Raw genomic sequence first — 19139 nt, 5'->3', positions numbered from 1 at the left:
CCCCAGACTGTGTCATTGTGCCACTCGGTGGCCTCCTTATACTGCTGCCACCTCCAGACTCTGTCATTGTGCCTCTCGGTGGCCTCCTCATTCTACTTCCACCTCCAGACCCTGTCATTGGGCCACTCTGTGGTCTTCTCATGCTGCTTCCACCTCACCACTATGTCATAGGTCCACTTTTTGGACTTCTCATGCTGTTCCCACCCTCCCCACTTCATGACTGGTCCACTATTTTGGCTTTCTGCCTGGCTGACATCATCATTTATTTGAAAAATGAGACACACAATAGATTCTGTCTATGTAGCAGCTTTAAGGCCTGTATGGTCCATTCAGAATTGGCGTATGATTTGGTAGCCAAAAGCAGGAGTGGGTACAAAACACAGAAGACATGCAAATATTCCATTCACGTTTCATCTCTGTTTTAGATCCACTCCTGTTTTTTTGGGGCATTAGCAATACTGATGGATTATTGAGCAAATGAAGTGAAGGAGTATGCTCCACAGACAGGATCCGTTTTTTGTGGGTTATTGTTCTGACTGATCAGAGGAAGGGAAAATTAATCAGTGATGTCAGCACAAACGTACTGCTGACACCCTCTCCACTATGTCATGGGGGCTCTACTTGTATAAGCGTTTAATAGAACAGGTTCTGTTGACATCTCTGTGGAATCAGCTGACGATGGTGTAATATGAGTGCGCTTCTTCTTGGCGCCAACATCAACCTGTAAGGCTCAGTTCATACTTGAGTTATTTGGTCACTTTTGGCCCCGTGACTGCCCAAATAATTGAAGTGTGGAGTGATTCTAAGAGTGACGCATTATTTCACTACCAAAGCGGACTCCCTGTGCATGTTGCTGCAAGGCACAGTGTTCTACACCACTAGAAAAGGCTCTCTGCAGCCAGGAAATAGCCTTTTTTGTTATGTAATTTGCCGCAAACTTATTGGGATCAAACCAAATTTGTCCAAAAAAAATAGGGCGAACCGGCAAATAAAATTTTTGAAAAATTCGCTCATCTCTAATGCCAACATAAAGTAGACATATGGAAAATGTGAAGTAATAACTAATTTATAAGGTATCACTATTTGTCTTCAGAGCAGAGAAATTGAAATTTTAAAAATGATAATTTTTTACATATTTTTGTTGTTTGGATTTTTTTTATAAATAAAGGTGAACTATATCGACTCAAATTTGGCATTGTCATGAAGTACAATGTGTCACGAGAAAACAGACTCAGAGTGTCTTTGATAAGTAAAAGTGTTCCAAAGTTAATACACAAAGTGACATATGTCAGATTTCCAAAATTTAGCCTGGTCCTTAAGGTAAGAAATGTGTCCTGAAGGGGTTAAAAGTGTTGGAATACATGAAATAGCCAACACAGAGAGTGGCTGCAAAAAGCATCTTTGTTTCTTGAAAACCCAGCGGTTCTGTGTCAGACTCTGTTTCCTCCTTCCCAGTGGGCCTGGCTGAAGAAGTAGCTCTGAGCCTTTACACAAGCTGTGGCCTGCTTCTTGTCGGCCAAGTCTTTCTCTGGCTATAGGGTGCATACTCCGTCTGCCTCTTAATTGGCTAGCATGCTCACCCTTTTCTTTTCCAGCCAACGACTGGCTACCTTTGGAGTATTTAAGGCACTTTCCTCTATGGGAAGGTACCTGATAAATAGGTTCTACTATCTTCAGTATAAAAATAAACAAGGAGTCATGGAAGTGCTGATATAGCCCCCACAGAGCCCTGATTTCAACATCATGGAGCAAGGCTATATCCTTAGAACATCTGTGGTTAGTTCTCTAAGATGTTTGGAGCAACATTCCTGCAGAGTTCCTTCAAAAAATGTTTGCAATTTATGCTGTTTTGAAGGCAAAGGGTGGTCACACCAAATATTTAGGTTTCTCTTTTCTGCATTCACTTTGCATTTGGTTCATTGAATAAAAACTATTAAAAACATTCTTACTTTGCAGTTTTTCTTTTCCAAACCTTCCCAAAATGTTGTAGCAGTACAGTAAATTGCAGACATACTGATAGGGACCTTAGATTGTGAGCCCCATTGGGGACAGTTGGATGCTAATGTCTGTAAAGAGCTGCGGAATATATTAGCACTATATAAGTACATTAAAATAAATAAATTAAAATAATAAATATATATATATTTTTATATATATATATATATATATATATATATATATACACATTTATAAATCACATAACCTAGCTTTTGTTTTCCTGTTGAGATGCCCTTTCCAGTAACACTCCTTAGATAGTGGCCTTCGTGGTAATGCTGTTTAAAGAATTAAACGTCTGAACTCACCTTGCTGTTGGTAATCCTAAATCCCTGGCTTAGCTTATTTCCTTTTGATAATGTATCAGCGTTCCTAATCCTGCATTACATAATTGAAGTTCCAGACTATGACTCCACTCCGCTCTATCCATATATCACTGCACAATTTAACACTACTGCTCATGTTGTTAAATAGGAAATAAATGAAACGGGTCTTGTCACAACCTCTTTACATTCCACGGGCCTTTACACTTGAATTCAAACAGGTTGTTCTCTTTTAGATACAAACTCATAAAGAAATAAATCACAGGTGATGAAGGGGTTAATGATGCATGACACAAAAAGTGTCAGAGAGGCATTTTCGCTTCATAGCTTCACCACACTGACACATTTACACACAGTGCAGGCAGGAATTTATGAATTTATTTTCTTCTTTCACACAGAGAAAATATAAAAAAGGCAAAGGGACTCTTAAAGAGTAACTAAACTTTTAATGATTTTTTTTTAAATTCTCTAATAATTTTTCTAATGTATTTCATTAATGGATTTTGTATATTTACTAGAGATATTAACCCTAAAGCACAGATTCTTTGTGCACATTAAATTCACTATTCTGCACACTGCTGACTTCTCAGTGGTGTACGGAGTATGGACTGTACGCTTTATGAAAGGAGCCTCAGAGAACGTAGTACGGGCAGGAGCACACATAGATTCCCCTGCCTGTGTCCCCTAAGGTTTACTAAATCCTGGCATGCTGCTATGCCAGGATTAGCTGAGCAGAGTGGGTTCCTGTCTGCACCTACTTCGCTAAGCTAAAGACTGGGGGGCACATGTAGGAACAGCAATTTGTGCTCCTGACTCTACTCCATGCACTGCGGCCCCATTAATAAAGTGTAGTCTCCGTACTCCATACACCGCTGAGAAGTGCGGAGAATAGTGAATTTAATGCACACAGGAAATCTGTGCTTTAGGGGAAAATACAAAATACATTAATAAAATACATTAGAAAAATTAACATAACATAACACAGAACTGCCTCTCCTGGGCATATAATCTGCAACATTCAGGGCAGTAAGATCCAGCTATAATATACTCTATTTTAAAGCCTTGGGCAGAGGCTTGGGGAGAGGCTTGGGGGCAGCCTGTCCCCCATATGTACAATGCAAGAAATAAAACAAAATTAAACCAGCACCTCCAAACAATATGTAAGAAAGTGCAGGTGCACATTGCCATGGATGAAATTCAAAAGCAAACAATACGTGTAGCAACACCCTGCTCCGAGACACATAAAAATGTGAAGCTCTTTGCACACATTTTTTATCAGAATTGCCCCATGTAAACAATAAAGATGCTGCAGAGTTGAACCCCAACCAAACCTATATTGATTCATATCCAGAACGTGGAAAACACCTTTGAATTATTGTTTAAACTCTAAGGGGGAAATGTATCATCCTAGGTTCATTGGAAGTTAGTTTTAAGTTTGGAGTTGCTATGCTAACTTGCGCAAAATTTATGAACATGGTGCATGGTTTTTATAAATGAGATGCAAGAGTAATGCTTTTGTGCTTCTTTTAGTGAAAGTATGCCTGGGGGTTACCTGATGAGCAGTTGCGACCAGCTGCAACCTTTTTTCGACATTTCAAAAAGACACTTCTTAACTGTACCTTAAATGTCATCTGCTGGTAAAAGCTGTCCAACTTCTCACTCCTTTTCTGAAAGTGAAGTGGGAAGGCGTAGCTCATCAAAAGTTGACAAATTTTGTGCAATATGTTTCGTGCAACATCAATTGCAGTGTTACCCAACAAAACTGGCAAACCAGGTTTGATAAATGTCCCCCTAAGGGCTCATGCACATGACTGTATGTTTGGTCAAAATACGATAATTTTTTATTTTTTTGTGTGTATCAAATGCGGACACATTCATTTCAACAGGGCCGCAAAAGATGAGAACGGCACACCATGTGCTTTCCGCATGTCTGTTCCGCGGCCCGACAAAGAAGATAGACCATGTCCTAGTCTTGTCCATTTTGCGGACAACTATAGGACATTTCTATTGAAGTGGCAGCATCCACACGGACAGGATCTGTATTTTGCGGATCCGCAATTTGTGGTTCTGCCAAATGGATATGACTGTATGCATGAGCCCTAGGTGTGTATAGTGTGTGCCTATATCCATACCCATGTCCACACAGATCCTAAAATTTGCCTTTACTGCTTTGGAATGATCGAGCCATGTCGTCCTTCCACGTTCATCCATATCCATCCATGTTGTAAAGCCTCATTTCTACTTATTCCAGTTTGCAGTACTCGACATTCAAAATATGGGTTGATATGACAAGATATGGTTAAAATCTACTAAATGGCTAGACAAACTGCAGATATGAAACTCTATTTTATTTGCTGTATCCTTTTCTCACAGACTCTATCTTATAAAATTGGCTTCACAAATCAAGTATTAAACTGTCTTGAGCTAACAATCGCCGTTATGATAACTACTCTCATGATGTTGTATCTGCTTATGATTGCTTATTTCTGCCTGCATTGATTTCCAGAGATTAAGGCTATATATTTCCATTGAACTGGTGTGCAGTAGACAAGATGCTGCCTCCACTGAGTAATAAAAAGCATGATAATGCCATTACATTACAGAAGATATTTTACTTTATTTTATTAGCATTGTATACAATTCCCTGGAAGAATCTTAATTCTAATTGAGATCATTTTGCTTTTCAGCTGATCCGAGCCCACAGGAGACAAAGGGGGTGAAGAAAAATGCAGTACTCATGGATAGTGTTGTACTCAATGGACCAATAATTGACAGCGATTCTGGAGAAAAATTTGTGGAAGAGGTTTTTAGGATACTGATGAATGAAGTTGTATATAAGGCAACCGATGTCACTGAAAAGGTAAAATTATGCGAGCAACTGATGAGATTCATGTCAACTCTTGATAAAAGTATAAAATGTACCCTGTGGACAAAACTAAACTAAATTGTGATTATATCCAGAAGCCAAAAATGTAAAGGGGTATGCCTGGTGGGGGAAAGGGTGGGGTGGTACTGGTCATAGAGCATACAGGGAAATTTCCCAGTGGGCCAATGCCCAGAAGGCTGCCTGAGCCCTCCTCATGTCCACTGGATGATTACATAATAGACTGATGCTCTCTTCATGTAGGAGCATCAGGTACTTAGGCACCTTACCAAACGCCGTGGAAACCCTTCTGAGTTCAACTGTATCACCGTCTTCAGGATGGTCATACAGTTGAATACTATTGTGACGGCGACAGTATTTTGTGCTGCACTGTGGTATTTGGTCCTGCTGGGGTGGTATTTTGGGCTGCACTGTGGTTTTGCTGGCTTACTTTTGTTGTCCCTGCCTACTTTTGCTGGCCCTGTCTACTGACTCACCTTCTGTCAAGTTGGACACACCTTGAAAATGGGGCGATTTTTATTTTTTTCCAGGGCCACTTTAAGGTCCCAGACAGTCACTAGGTATACCCATAATAGGAAATGATTACATGTTACTATGATATGCAATTACTTAACAAGCAGTATGGGTCTGATCTCTGGGACCTATGATGAATTCTTTAAGGAAAAGGTAGAATGCCTTTCACATTTTACCCTGCCCATTGATGCTTCAAATCATCTGCTGTTAAGAGCAACTACAGGGTCTGTTTTGCAGATGGTAGAATTCTATCTACTGTAGTAAAGTAGAGTGGCAAACTCTTTGGGATCCAAAGATACCACAGGTCAGAAAGTTCACATACTGTATTTGGGATACGAATGTCCAATTGCTGTAAAAGAGGACCTGTAGGGCCTCGTTCATATCTCCATATATGGTTTTTGTCAGACTGAAACCCAGCATTTATGCTGGAAAGCAGATGGATCACTGCCGGATCTTATTACAGTCAATGCGGATCCGGAGGTGAAGTAGAGAATCTGGCCATGCCGGATCCTACAAGATCCGGCAGATTGCTCAGTGATAGAAAAGCCTGCTGGATCTCCTTGATGGAGATGTGAATGAAGCCTATGCCCTACTTACATGGATGTTTTAGTAAATAATTGCATTTTCCACAGTATAGTAACTCTGTACAATCTTTCATAGAACTATGCATCATATTGTTCCAGTGTAATTCTTACTAGACATTTATAAAAAAAAAAAATTGACAACTGGGTGTTACCAGATGGGGACATTTTTCTGCACATTCTCACACTCTCCAGTAAGTGCTTAAAGTTCCATAAGATGAAGGGACACGGACCTTTGACCACTGAAATGGTAACAACAAATAAAAAAAAGTCATGAGCATAAAAGCATGATCCAGACAAATATTTACTAAAACGGACATGTCAGGAGAGGTGATGAAGATCCAAGATTTACTTTCTAAAATGTATTATCGAGTAGTTGACAAATTTGGAAAGAATGGCGTGACTTCTAAGGGCTCATGCACACAACTGTATACGGAGTCATTTCCGTTTTTTGCAGCCCCGTTGAAGTGAATGGTTCTGCATACAGTCCGAAAAAAAAAAAAACGGATTGGAGACGAAAACAGAATACTTTTGTGTGCATGAGCCCTAAACAAGATACTTGTAGGATACTATTCTTTGGCAAGTGAGCCTTTGAAATAAAGCCCACAACCCACATGATGATTACCCTGAAAGTAAGATCTGGCTCACTCTCTTTATTCTCGTAGCCTCATAAATGTGGTACAGCTGCCATTTTACAGCCCCTTTAAAACAAAGTGTTGATTAATTCTGACCATACCTCATTTACACCTACTAATAGACTCAACAAAGCAAGTTCCGGCACTTAATAGCTGGCAATCTTGCTCAATCATCATCAATTACTTTCCATTTGCACATAGTGATTTTCTTGCTATGCTCATTGCTCCAGGCAAGCTTTTACACTTTACTAGCTTGCTTAATGCTTTTGTGTAAAACAGCAGAAGGATAGATAACTTGCATATATATTTGCTACTCTGTTTGCTAAATGAGCCATATTAAATGTTTTTTTTTTTTTTTTTTAAATCCATGATAAAGAAGACAATTTTATCCAATCAGGCACAAGCTTCCAGGGAGCAAGAACATATTGTCCAAATGAGTATTTCATCATGGGGCACATCTTTAATTCCACATCAATATTTGTATAGTAGTTTCTGCTTTTTATAGTTTATTAATTGACAAATTACAGTAAGTTTAAGTGTCAGATGTTAGATGATGTACGCTGTTCTGTGATATTATCCTCTGATGCTTTGCCTTTAGGCTTGATTATTGGCATTTGCTCTTCACCCTGAAATAAATCTATAATATGTACAGATTTATAAAAGTAACACAAGAACAGATTTGTTAATATTCTTAGGATATGTTATCAATATGAGATCGACAGGGGTCCAACTCCCAGCACCCCTGCCTATCAGCTGTTTGAGGAGGCCCCAGTGCTCTCATGAGCGCTGTGGCCTTCACACTGTTGTTGGATGGGCATGCTCGGCCAAACACTTTTTTACTCAAGCATCATGATGCTCTGCACATCGCCGTGTTCTGCCGGACATCGCGTGTGCTCGAACGCGATGCTCGAGTCTCCTCCCCGCACGTTTGTTGCCTGCTACGCAGCCAATAAATGTGTGTGGGGGTACTGGCACTCACTGTAATGCCGTAGCCATGTTGGCTTGGAGGTTTTGGCCTGCCCTGCCACCAGCGTTTTGTCAGAGCAGGTGTTTAGTGCTGCTGGGGGCAGAATAACTGATGAGCGCATTCGACTGTCAACTGAAAATGCTGACAGGTTGACTCTTATCAAAATGAACAATGCCTGGATTGCCCCTGAGAAGCCTGATTCTCTGCTATGACATGAAGACTGATTCTGCGCTGACATGAAGCCAGATTCTCTGCTATGACATGAAGAGACTGATTCTCTGCTGACATGAAGCCAGATTCTTTGCTATGGCATGAAGAGACTGATTCTCTGCTGACGTGAAGCCAGATTCTCTGCTATGGGACCTCTGTCCAATTGATATTGGTTCATTTTTACCTTTTTAATTTTTATTTTTATTAATTTCCCTATCCACATTTGTTTGCAGGGGATTTACCTACATGTTGCTGCCTTTTGCAGCCCTCTAGCTCTTTCCTGGGCTGTTTTACAGCCTTTTTAGTGCCCAAAAGTTCGGGTCCCCATTGACTTCAATGGGGTTCGGGACGAAGTTCGGATCGGGTTCGGATCCCGAACCCGAACATTTCCGGGAAGTTCGGCCGAACTTCTCGAACCCGTACATCCAGGTGTTCGCTCAACTCTACCCCTGACTTCTCTACTCTACCAGAGAAAAGCAGCTGAACATAAAGGCACTTTAAATGTGGCTTTAATGGTATATTGAATACACTGTATTCCCATTCACCCCTTCCACCACAAAAAAGGTTATCTGGTTCAATCTTCCATTTCTCATCCTCCTTCTCCTCCATCATATCAACATGCTTATTAGGCTGCCCTCACTCCTAATGTTTTCGAGGGTCATCTCAGCAGCAGACCCTCACCACTAATGTTTTAGAGATTTACCAGCAGGCCCTTGCCCATAATGTGTTAGATCGTCAGCTCAGCAGCAGACCCTCACCCCTAATTTTTTTAGATGGTCAGATCTGCCTTAGGCTCTCGCCCCTAATGTTTTAGATGTTCAGCTCAGCAGCACACCCTCACCCATAATGTTTTAGAAGGTCAGATGAGCAGCATACCCTCCCCCCAAATGTTTTAAAAGGTCTGATCAGCAGCATACCCTCACCCCTAATGTTTTAGAAGGTCAGATCAGCAGCAGACCCTCACCCCTAATTTTTTAGATGGTCAGATCAGCAGCATGCCCTCGTCCCCAATGTTTTAGATGGTCAACTGAGGAGCATACCCTCACCCCTAATATTTTAGAAGGTCAAATCAGCAGCAGACCCTCACCCCTAATGTTTTAGATGGTCAGATCAGCAGCAGACCCTCACCCCTAATGTTTTAGAAGGTTAGATCAACAGCAGGCCCTCGCCCCCAATGTTTTGGATGGTCAACTGAGGAGCAGACCCTCACCCCTAATGTTTTAGAAGGTCAAATCAGCAGCAGACCCTCACCCCTAATGTTTTAGATGGTCAGATCAGCAGCAGACCCTCACCCCTAATGTTTTAGAGGGTCACCAGCAGGCCTTTGCTCCTAATGTTTTTGAGAGTCACCAACAGGCCATCAATCATAATATTTCAAGGGTGTGTATGATGCCCTCCTTTATGTGTAATAAAGGGTGTATTGGAGTGGCGGTTCCTTGTAATTTTTGGCAGCCCTTTCACTTAGTGCATAGGCTTTATGAGTGTAGGAGTCCCACTACCTGAACAATTGTACCACAATGTGAATGAGGCCCTCCTTTATGTGATATACAGGTTGTATCGGACTACCTCTTCCTTGTAATTTTTGGCAGCACTTGCAATTTATATACAGGAAAGAATGTTTCCTTACAATTTTTCTTCTAAAATCGATTTTATCTTCGGTTTGATGCGTATTATTGGGAGTCCATGATGCATCCAGTCATCCTCCCCATGCTGTTCCCGAACCATTTCAGTGGTGTTTTCATCAATTTCTGACCTTTTCCTATGAACCAGACACCCTCCCCTCTTCAGAGCAGGGGATGCTTGGTTTAATGCTCAGGTTCTCTCTTTGACTTCCATTGTGCTCAGGTGCTCGATCTACACTACTTCTCACATCTTACCAAGCACAGTTTCATTTACTGCAATACGACTGAGCTTCACCTAGGCCATGTGACCATGAAAGTGACATCACATGGCCTATGAAGAGGCCTAAGTGCTCATGGAGAGCCTCTTCATACAGCTGATCGATGGAAGTGCCGGGAGACCAAATGCCACCTATCTCATATTGACCTATTCTGAGGATAGGTCATCAATTTGTAAATCCCAGAGAAACATTTTAACATACAACAGTTTTCTTTATTAAATATGACATTAAATCAGCATTAAAGGCGCTATGGACAACTTTGGGGGCATTTTTTTGTATTACTGTATTCTACCTATTTTTGTCTAAAAGTGATTTTTCTTCTTTCTAACCAAAGGAAAAACAAAACAAAAACTTTAACAATTTGTCCTCTACACCCTTCGGTTTCACTGTATCTACAGACTGTTTCTTCTGCTTTTCAGTGAAATCTTTCAGAGAGTTGCTCGGTCAACTTTTTCTTTTGCCCTTATCTCTAGTTCCCTGGCAGCTCGTGAACACTCTAATTAGAGTGAACACCATCTAATAATTACCTTTTAGAATCCCCCTCCTTCCCAAAGGTCCGATAATAAAATAAAATCTCATGATGAATGTCTTTAAAGGGCTTGTGCCAAGTTTTCAAGTTATCCCCTATCCACAGGATAAAATATTACTAACTGATGGGACCCCCACAATCCTGCCAACAGGGGTCTTGTTCCCCTATCCTGATGAAGTGGCAGGCCGAACATGTGCCATGACAAGCGTACTGTTGAGTCGTTCCCCCCAATGTCCCCCCATTCCTAACCCAATAAAGACAGAACTCCGTAGGTGGATTTTATTGGCCACAGCAGCCATTTTATTAAATAACAAACATACAATAAATAACATACATAACCAACCCCAAGTACTTCCCACCTGAAGGCCCGCCCAAAAAAAACATAAAATATGGGGAGGGTCCTTAGAGCCCCGTAAACCAGATGGGTACCTGCTCTGCCCTTCAATTAAATTAAATTACCTCTAGCCAATAAACGCCAGCTCAGAGGCAGAAAACGGTAACCATGGGCAACAAACGTGGGCAGATACCCGCCATATCACACCCCAAATTCCAATACCTGGGGAGTCCAGAGCCCACTTGGCTTCCTCCCCACCATGTCAGATCCACCATACCCACCAACTCCAAGGACCCACCGCCGTCCTGGCCGCTATGACAAGAAAACAGTCCCTGCCTGACCAAACAAAAAAATAACCTATAGCCACCCTGGCATAACCTAAAAAACTCAATCACTCCCGGACACCAGACCACCTCCTGAAAATGCAGCCCTAAGGGTGGGTGGGCGGCGGCTGCTGCAGATCCGCTGTCCCTACAAAATAGCCCCTTTTCCCGCTCTTACTACCCTTTTGAAACCTTATACCCCTCCCCTAATGCAACGCCTCCACCAACCCTACCAATTATCTGCATAAATCCCAAACAGCTCACTCCCTCCAAGCTTATGTCATGCCAGGCCTCCCCCCAGGCCTGCAGCCCTAGGTCCAGCCTGTGCTTTCTCTAGGGGACTGGCAGAGATAGGTCAGCCTGCAGCTCCATCATGACAGGGGAGTGTGCCTCCTGTTCTTTGAATCGTCGAGTCAGACCCCCACAGATCAGTTAGTTATCTGTGGATATGGGATAACCTGAAGACTTGGCACAACCCCTTTAAGTATATATAAAGGTAAATCCATTTAATATTTACAATCTGAGACATCCAAGCATGTTTATTCTTTAGCTTTTTTAATACTCGTCTCCCATTCCAGTTTGGTGATGATGTGTACAGTGCATTCTAGCTATATACTGTCATTTTGTCTACCCCTTCTTGTGTATATTGCAGGTTCTCTAGTATTGCAAAAGTTGTCCACATGTACTGAATGCAGTTTTCCCTTCCCAGTGGACTGAGCATTGTACCAGCACATGGACCTGATGCAACATTTTTCTTACTAAATAGAAATCAGCTGGTGTAAATAACTGTAAATGGCATTGGGGTGTGAAGAATGAATGGGGTAGAACTTTACTTGTCAAAGGTTCTGAGTAAAGCCAATGGTTATTTGTCTAAACATTTAAATGTGATAGCACCACTTATTGTCATTACTGTCATAGGTCTGTGAATGGAAAGATCCAGAGCAACTTAAGAAACTTCTAGATGTAAATATAAAAGACATTGGAGAACCTCATCAGAAACTATTACAACTCTGCCAGAATTCTATTAAATACAGCGTCAAAACAAGTAAGAAATCAGACTGTCAAACGTGTTGAATATGAGTCCTTTTGGTCACGAAGGGGCATATATATTTTAATCAATAATATAGTGAGGGATGAATTTTCTTTGGTTCTTTCTGTTGTCAATGTACCAGTGTTATAAAGAAAATATATGACATTTATCTCATAAAATGTTATTACTCAGCTGAATAATACATATGTACATGTGCATGTGTATATAATACTGTTGAGTATTGGTATTTTTAATAATTTGCCTGTTGTTTTTAAGAAGCCGCTACAATGTGTGTGTGGGGGGTCCTATATTATAACATATATGCCTTCTATCAACAACACTTACAGCCAGTTTTTCCTCCTCTCCACATAATATACAGTAAGCTACAGTACCCAATAATCACAGCCAGAGCACCCTCTAATACCAGCCACAGTTTCTCCTTAAATGTCAGTCACGGTGCTATCTTGATATAATTCAGAATTGGTTATGAGTTGAAACATAGAATCTATTAAAACATTTACAGCTAAAAATCCAAAATAGCAAAAGTTCAAGACAATGGACCGCCACTTCTGCATTTTGGGCTATTAAGGTCATTAATCATATCATGCAGATGGGTATGCGCAGGTAGTTTAAAAACAAGTGTGTGAGTCAATCGCATGCCAAATTCAAGTCATATGGTTAAACCTGAGTGATGGAACTACAGTTATGCAATCCAAAGTACAGTTGAACATTGGGTGCGTGGTCTAAGCTCATTAGCCTGATCGACTTACTGTACTGTACTTTGAAGGGCTTTTCCTATCTCAGACAATTGGGGAATATCACTGGCATCTATGAGGCCTCCTAAAATATTTCCATTGGCCCCATAGAAGTGAATGGAAGCGGCAGCTGTGCAAACGCAGTGCGCTGTAATGCATTTTTATGGGGATTCAGAGAATAGTTGAGCACACGGCTCCGCCGACCTAGAGGAGGGCTTGGTGGTGGCTGGACTGCTGGCCACCACTTTGCCGGCCTTGTTTTTGCCTGTGTTTACAAGGAGGTTGTGGGTCCCACCTGCTAGCGATATGCCCCCACTGTCTGAGATGGGAATACCCCTTTAAGAGCGTGCGCTATTCATGACAAGAAAGGCTCATTCTAGGCTTAGCTAGTGTTCTTAGAGCATGTGCCTTGATTGTGTCTGGCAAATAACAGTTAAATAAACAAGCCAGCAATCTTAGAGTGTTGTAGGGTCAGTATAGGATTTATATTTAATTAGGCAGATTGTACTGAAAGCAAGTGAAAAATTCATACACAGTATGAGCTGCAAATTCTGCGATCACCTAAATCCTACACCAACCTAATTTTTTTCTGAACGTGAACAGCCAGCCTTTAAAAAAAAATAAACTCAAGTTTCTACAGTTCATATGTGTTTAATAGGCTTTTTCTCAGCACCAGCATCATACATTTTGCTGCAAATGTTGCGCACTTGCCCCCTCCCCACTTTTTTTTAAACCTTAAACTTTTAAACACTTCTGTGCATTTCAGTGGGATAATACCAGTGTGTGCATAGAAACAGACGTACAGTATAATTGTGCCTTTTTTAATACTCCAAACAAACTGCAATTTTGTAACTATGAATAATTAAGCAGTGCATTGCATTTTACCAATGTATGCATAGTAGGGTACATTTAATTCTGCCTCTGTTAGTTACCGAAAAAACATTTTCCATTCATCTACTGTTAATGATCCGTCATTTCATTCAGTTTCATTCAAACGCATTTCTATTGTGCCAGTATAATGTGTAGTTTTAGTTAATGCATTTATTAAGTAACTTCAGATTCAGGGACTTCAGTGGGTGACTGCAGTAAATCAATCTCTTATTACTGCATTATATTGTATTTTTCGCTTTCATTGTGTAATCCCCATTAGTATGTGTTCCATAATTGACAGCGCAGTCCAGTGCACATCTTTTCTGATGTATGCAGTCCTGGAACAGCCGTTCGAGGGTGTATATCATTGTTAAAAATGTGAGCAAATTACCCATTTGGAATCACAAATTGAGTATCTAAATGGGGTAGTTTCAACACTGAGAGGCGTTAACAATTTGAAAAAGAGTTTGCTGCTCACTGAGCAAGCACTTGATGGGGTAGATGAGGGGGAGGGTGACAGAGAGGAGGCTGAGGAAAGTGAGGTAGCTAGCTGGGTAACAGAAAGCGGGTAAAAGAGAAGAGTGCAAGGGAGGCTAGCCCTGATCTGTCACACCCTAACAAGTTTGCACGGTTGGCAGATGAGGGGGATGTCGGTTCAGGGACGGCACTGCTGCAGCCTAACACTTCCTCTGCCAGTCAGGGGAATGTCAGCTCCAGTAATCAGGGGACCAGGAGAGCATGGCAGGCCAGACAGGTGCTGGTAGTGGAAGACTCTATTATTAGGGGTACAGAAAGGGTAATCTGTCACAAAGACCGTGATCGCCAAACAGTGTGTTGTCTTCCTGGCGCTACAGTTTAACATATTGCGGAACGAGTTGACAGATTACTGGGAGGGGCTGGAAAAGACCAAGCGGTCATGGTCCATATCGGAACCAATAACAAAGTTAGAGGAAGGTGGAGAGTCCTTAAAAATGATATTAGGGATTTAGGTCAAAAGCTTAGGGCAAGGACCTCAAAGGTAGTGTTTTCCGAAATACTGACTGTACCACGAACTACACAAGAAAGGCAGCAGGAGATTAGGGAGGTTAACGAGTGGCTAAAGAACAGGTGTAGGATTCCTGGAGAACTGGGCCGACTTCTCTGTCAGCTACAGGCTCTATCATAGGGATGGGCTGCACCTCAATGGGGGAAGGGGCAGCTGTGTTGGCGGGAAAGATGGCTAGAAGGTTGGAGGAGTGTTTAAACTAGGGACTGGGGGGGGGGTAATTACGTTATGGGATGGAAAGATAGTGTAGATAGAGACCGGGGGCAAGGTAGTGGGACTGGGGGAGGAATGGAAGGAGGGACTAGAACAGTTCAGAAGGAAAGGTGTAGGGTAAAAAATATACATAAACCTCCTAATTGTATGTATACTAATGCCAGAAGCCTGACTAATAAAACTGGTGAACTGGAATTAGTGATGTGTGAGGAGGACTATGACATAGTGGGAATAACTGAGACATGGTTGGATGATAGCTATGACTTGGCAGTTAATGTACAAGATTACAGTCTGTTTAGAAAGGATCGTCAAAACCAGAGAGGGGGAGGGGTCTGCCTTTATGTAAAGTCCTGTCTAAAGCCCACAGTCCGAGAAGATATAAGTGAGGGACATGAACATGATGAACATTTGAAGTCACTGTGGGTAGAACTACATGGAGGCAAAAATAATAATAAATTACTAATAGGAGTTTATTATAAACCACCTAATATACCAGAGTCCACAGAAAATCTTCTAGTAAACGAGATAGACAAGGTGGCAAATCATAATGAGGTGGTTATTATGGGGGACCTCAACTACCCAGATATAGACTGGGAAACTGAAACTTTTATATCTCATAAAGGAAACAGATTCTTGGCAATAACCAAAGACAATTACCTTTCTCAACTAGTTCAGGACCTGTCTAGAGGGACAGCCATACTGGACTTAGTATTAACCAATAGACCTGACAGAACAACAGATGTGCAGGTTGGGGGACACCTGGGAAATAGTGACCATAAATTAATAACTGTCACGGCCATGGCCATGACCGTGACTCCTTAACCGCATGTGGTTGCCTGCGGTTTGTTTTTGGTTGTTCAACCACAGGTGAGGGCTGCTTGTGTGTTGCCTCACTTGTGGTTGCCAATGGCAACAAGTGGTTGGAGATTGTCGCAGATAGCAGCCTGAGCTGGTGCTAGGCAGCTTGCGGCATCTTCATGCGGTTACACCTAGCTACCGCTTTGTTAGGTGTGTGTGTATGTATGTATGGTGTGCACTGTGTTTATGTTACGTGTGCACTGAGACCTTTCCCTTCACTGTGGCTGCTCGCAGCAACGTTTTGTATAGTGTGTACATGTGGTGGCAGTGTCCCGGCCTTCGGGCTGACTCCCAGGACATGGGAGCCACCCATGTTGTTGCCTGCGGCAACTGCCACAGTGTGACTTTCGTTTTGACACTTCCGCTTTAAGTTGGTGTTTTCCCTTCCCTGTGGTTTTGGAAGGGTTAACTCCCTTTCTGTGTGTATGAGTCACGGGGTGTGTCTGATTGTGTGAGTGTGGCCACTTAGGCCTATATAGCCTTGGTGTTTGGCATGGCTCAGTAGGTTGCTTCAGCCATGCTTAGCTGGAGCAGCCTCCTGTGTTTACCAACTGCCAGTGAGAGCCACCCTTGTGGTTCATAAATATAATGTCACATTAAGTTTATGTTTATCTTTATGTGTGATGTCTATGTGATGGTCTGTTGGGATTTTCCTATCTTGTTTTTTGCAGCTTATGGATCTGGATTCCTGTTTGCACAGGGATCCAGTCAGCAAGGCTGTGGCAGGTAGGTCGAACTCGGATAGTTCACCTGCCATATCCGTAAGACTGTTTGTGTTCCCCTTTTCCCTGCAGCTTGGCCAGTGAGACCCCTGTTCCTCCGTGTCCAGTAGGAACAGGCCATCTTACCTTGACTCCTAGTCCAGGGACCGGTCGGAGGGTGAGTTAGGGATCCGAGGTTCCGGAGCATGGGTCCTCCTACCTTAAAGGTCGACCCATGCAGCTAGGAGTTAGGGTCAGGTTAGGGACGCTTTAGGAGGTGACCTGCTCCCTAATCCTGTTGTCCTGGCCGAGCAGCCATAACATCACGAGGCATCGCACGGCTGAGGATTTCCCCCATCCTCAGCCGTGACAGTATGAACCACAAAGGCTCCTCACGTGGTCTTCCCTCGAAAGAGGGGGCAGCATGTTCCGCCATCTACGGATGGGCTGCATGCGCGTTCTCCGAAGGGAGAGCGTTATAGGGGTATCACCGGTTACGGCGCGGTGAGTGGCTTTCCCCGCCATTCCTTTCTCACCGTGTCCGTGTTGGTGTCTCCTTGTTTGTCATTCCCCTCCCCCTCCCATTGTTTTTTGTGCCTCACCAACCTTCCCCTTTTGTTGTTGGGAGGGGCTTTGAGGGGTGAGAGTATCCTGCCCTCGAAAGAGGGTGAAGCATGTACCGCCGTCTGCGGAAGGGGTACATGTGCGCTCTTCGGAGGGAGAGCGTTCTGGGGGTTTCGCCTCTGACGGCGCGGTGAGTGGCGTTTCCCCGCCATCCCTTCACCGTTGCCTCGTTTGGCGTCCCCCTGATTTTATGGCACCGGTGTGTTTGTTTGGTGTGCGGGTGCACACCTTCGAAAGAGGGTGCAGCATGCAGTGCCATCCCCTTGTGACCTGCATGCGCGTTCTCTGGAGGGAGAGCGTTTCGGGGGGATCACCGTTAACGGCACAGTTGGTGGCTTATTCCCCGCCACCTTACCTTCCGTGTCCGTGTTGGGGATCCCTCGTCCCTCTCCATGTTCCCATCTCTGGTCGTTTGCTGGCAGCACTCCGTAAATGGTCCGGCTGCGTGCTGGTTAGGAGTGTCTGCTGGCAGCGACTGGAGTGGGGACGTGTGTGGAGAGTCCCCTCGTTCATCTCTCTGTGGTTCTCCCCCCTGTGTCGCTGGTGCGGGCTGCAGGCCTCGTCGGACTGGCTGAGTTGTGTGCTGGGAGAGGATGCAGCTGACAGCGACTTTTTGGGAACCGTGTCTGAGAGTGGACTTCCCATTCTCCCATCCCCTTGTGTGCATCTCTCACCAGTTTCCTTTTTTTTTGGTGGGGGGGCTTTGAGGGGTGGGAGTGTCACGGCCATGGCCATGACCGTGACTCCTTAACCGCATGCGGTTGCCTGCGGTTTGTTTTTGGTTGTTCAACCACAGGTGAGGGCTGCTTGTGTGTTGCCTCACTTGTGGTTGCCGCGGGCAACAAGTGGTTGGAGATTGTCGCAGATAGCAGCCTGAGCTGGTGCTAGGCAGCTTGCGGCATCTTCATGCGGTTACACCTAGCTACCGCTTTGTTAGGTGTGTGTGTATGTATGTATGGTGTGCACTGTGTTTATGTTACGTGTGCACTGAGACCTTTCCCTTCACTGTGGCTGCTCGCAGCAACGTTTTGTATAGTGTGTACATGTGGTGGCAGTGTCCCGGCCTTCGGGCTGACTCCCAGGACATGGGAGCCACCCATGTCGTTGCCTGCGGCAACTGCCACAGTGTGACTTTCGTTTTGACACTTCCCCTTTAAGTTGGTGTTTTCCCTTCCCTGTGGTTTTGGAAGGGTTAACTCCCTTTCTGTGTGTATGAGTCACGGGGTGTGTCTGATTGTGTGGGTGTGGCCACTTAGGCCTATATAGCCTTGGTGTTTGGCATGGCTCAGTAGGTTGCTTCAGCCATGCTTAGCTGGAGCAGCCTCCTGTGTTTACCAACTGCCAGTGAGAACCACCTTGTGGTTCATAAATATAATGTCACATTAAGTTTATGTTCATTTTTATGTGTGATGTCTATGTGATGGTCTGTTGGGATTTTCCTATGTTGTTTAGTGCAGCTTATGGATCTGGATTCCTGTTTGCACAGGGATCCAGTCAGCAAGGCTGTGGCAGGTAGGTCGAACTCGGATAGTTCACCTGCCATATCCGTAAGACTGTTTGTGTTCCCCTTTTCCCTGCAGCTTGGCCAGTGAGACCCCTGTTCCTCCGTGTCCAGTAGGAACAGGCCGTCTTACCTTGACTCCTAGTCCAGGGACCGGTCGGAGGGTGAGTTAGGGATCCGAGGTTCCGGAGCATGCGTCCTCCTACCTTAAAGGTCGACCCATGCAGCTAAGAGTTAGGGTCAGGTTAGGGACGCTTTAGGAGGTGACCTGCTCCCTAATCCTGTTGTCCTGGCCGAGCAGCCATAACATCACGAGGCATCGCACGGCTGAGGATTTCCCCCATCCTC

The 19139-nt window shown here is 43.6% G+C and overlaps 1 protein-coding gene across 1 annotated transcript in view; it reads left to right on the top strand.

Moving 5' to 3' along the window:
- The window catches only part of GADL1 (glutamate decarboxylase like 1), a 476825-nt gene that overhangs the window by 55793 nt on the left and 401893 nt on the right, over nucleotides 1-19139 (top strand). The window contains exons 2-3 of the mRNA XM_040433316.1: nucleotides 5006-5178; nucleotides 12113-12239. Coding sequence (XP_040289250.1) covers nucleotides 5006-5178; nucleotides 12113-12239 — 300 coding nt within the window. The remainder of the gene's footprint in view (nucleotides 1-5005; nucleotides 5179-12112; nucleotides 12240-19139) is intronic.

The sequence above is a fragment of the Bufo bufo genome, chromosome 5 (genome assembly GCF_905171765.1).
Source record: "Bufo bufo chromosome 5, aBufBuf1.1, whole genome shotgun sequence".
Taxonomy (NCBI): domain Eukaryota; kingdom Metazoa; phylum Chordata; class Amphibia; order Anura; family Bufonidae; genus Bufo; species Bufo bufo.
Note: the sequence above shows the minus strand (reverse complement) of the source record. Positions and strands in the feature narration are given on the sequence as shown.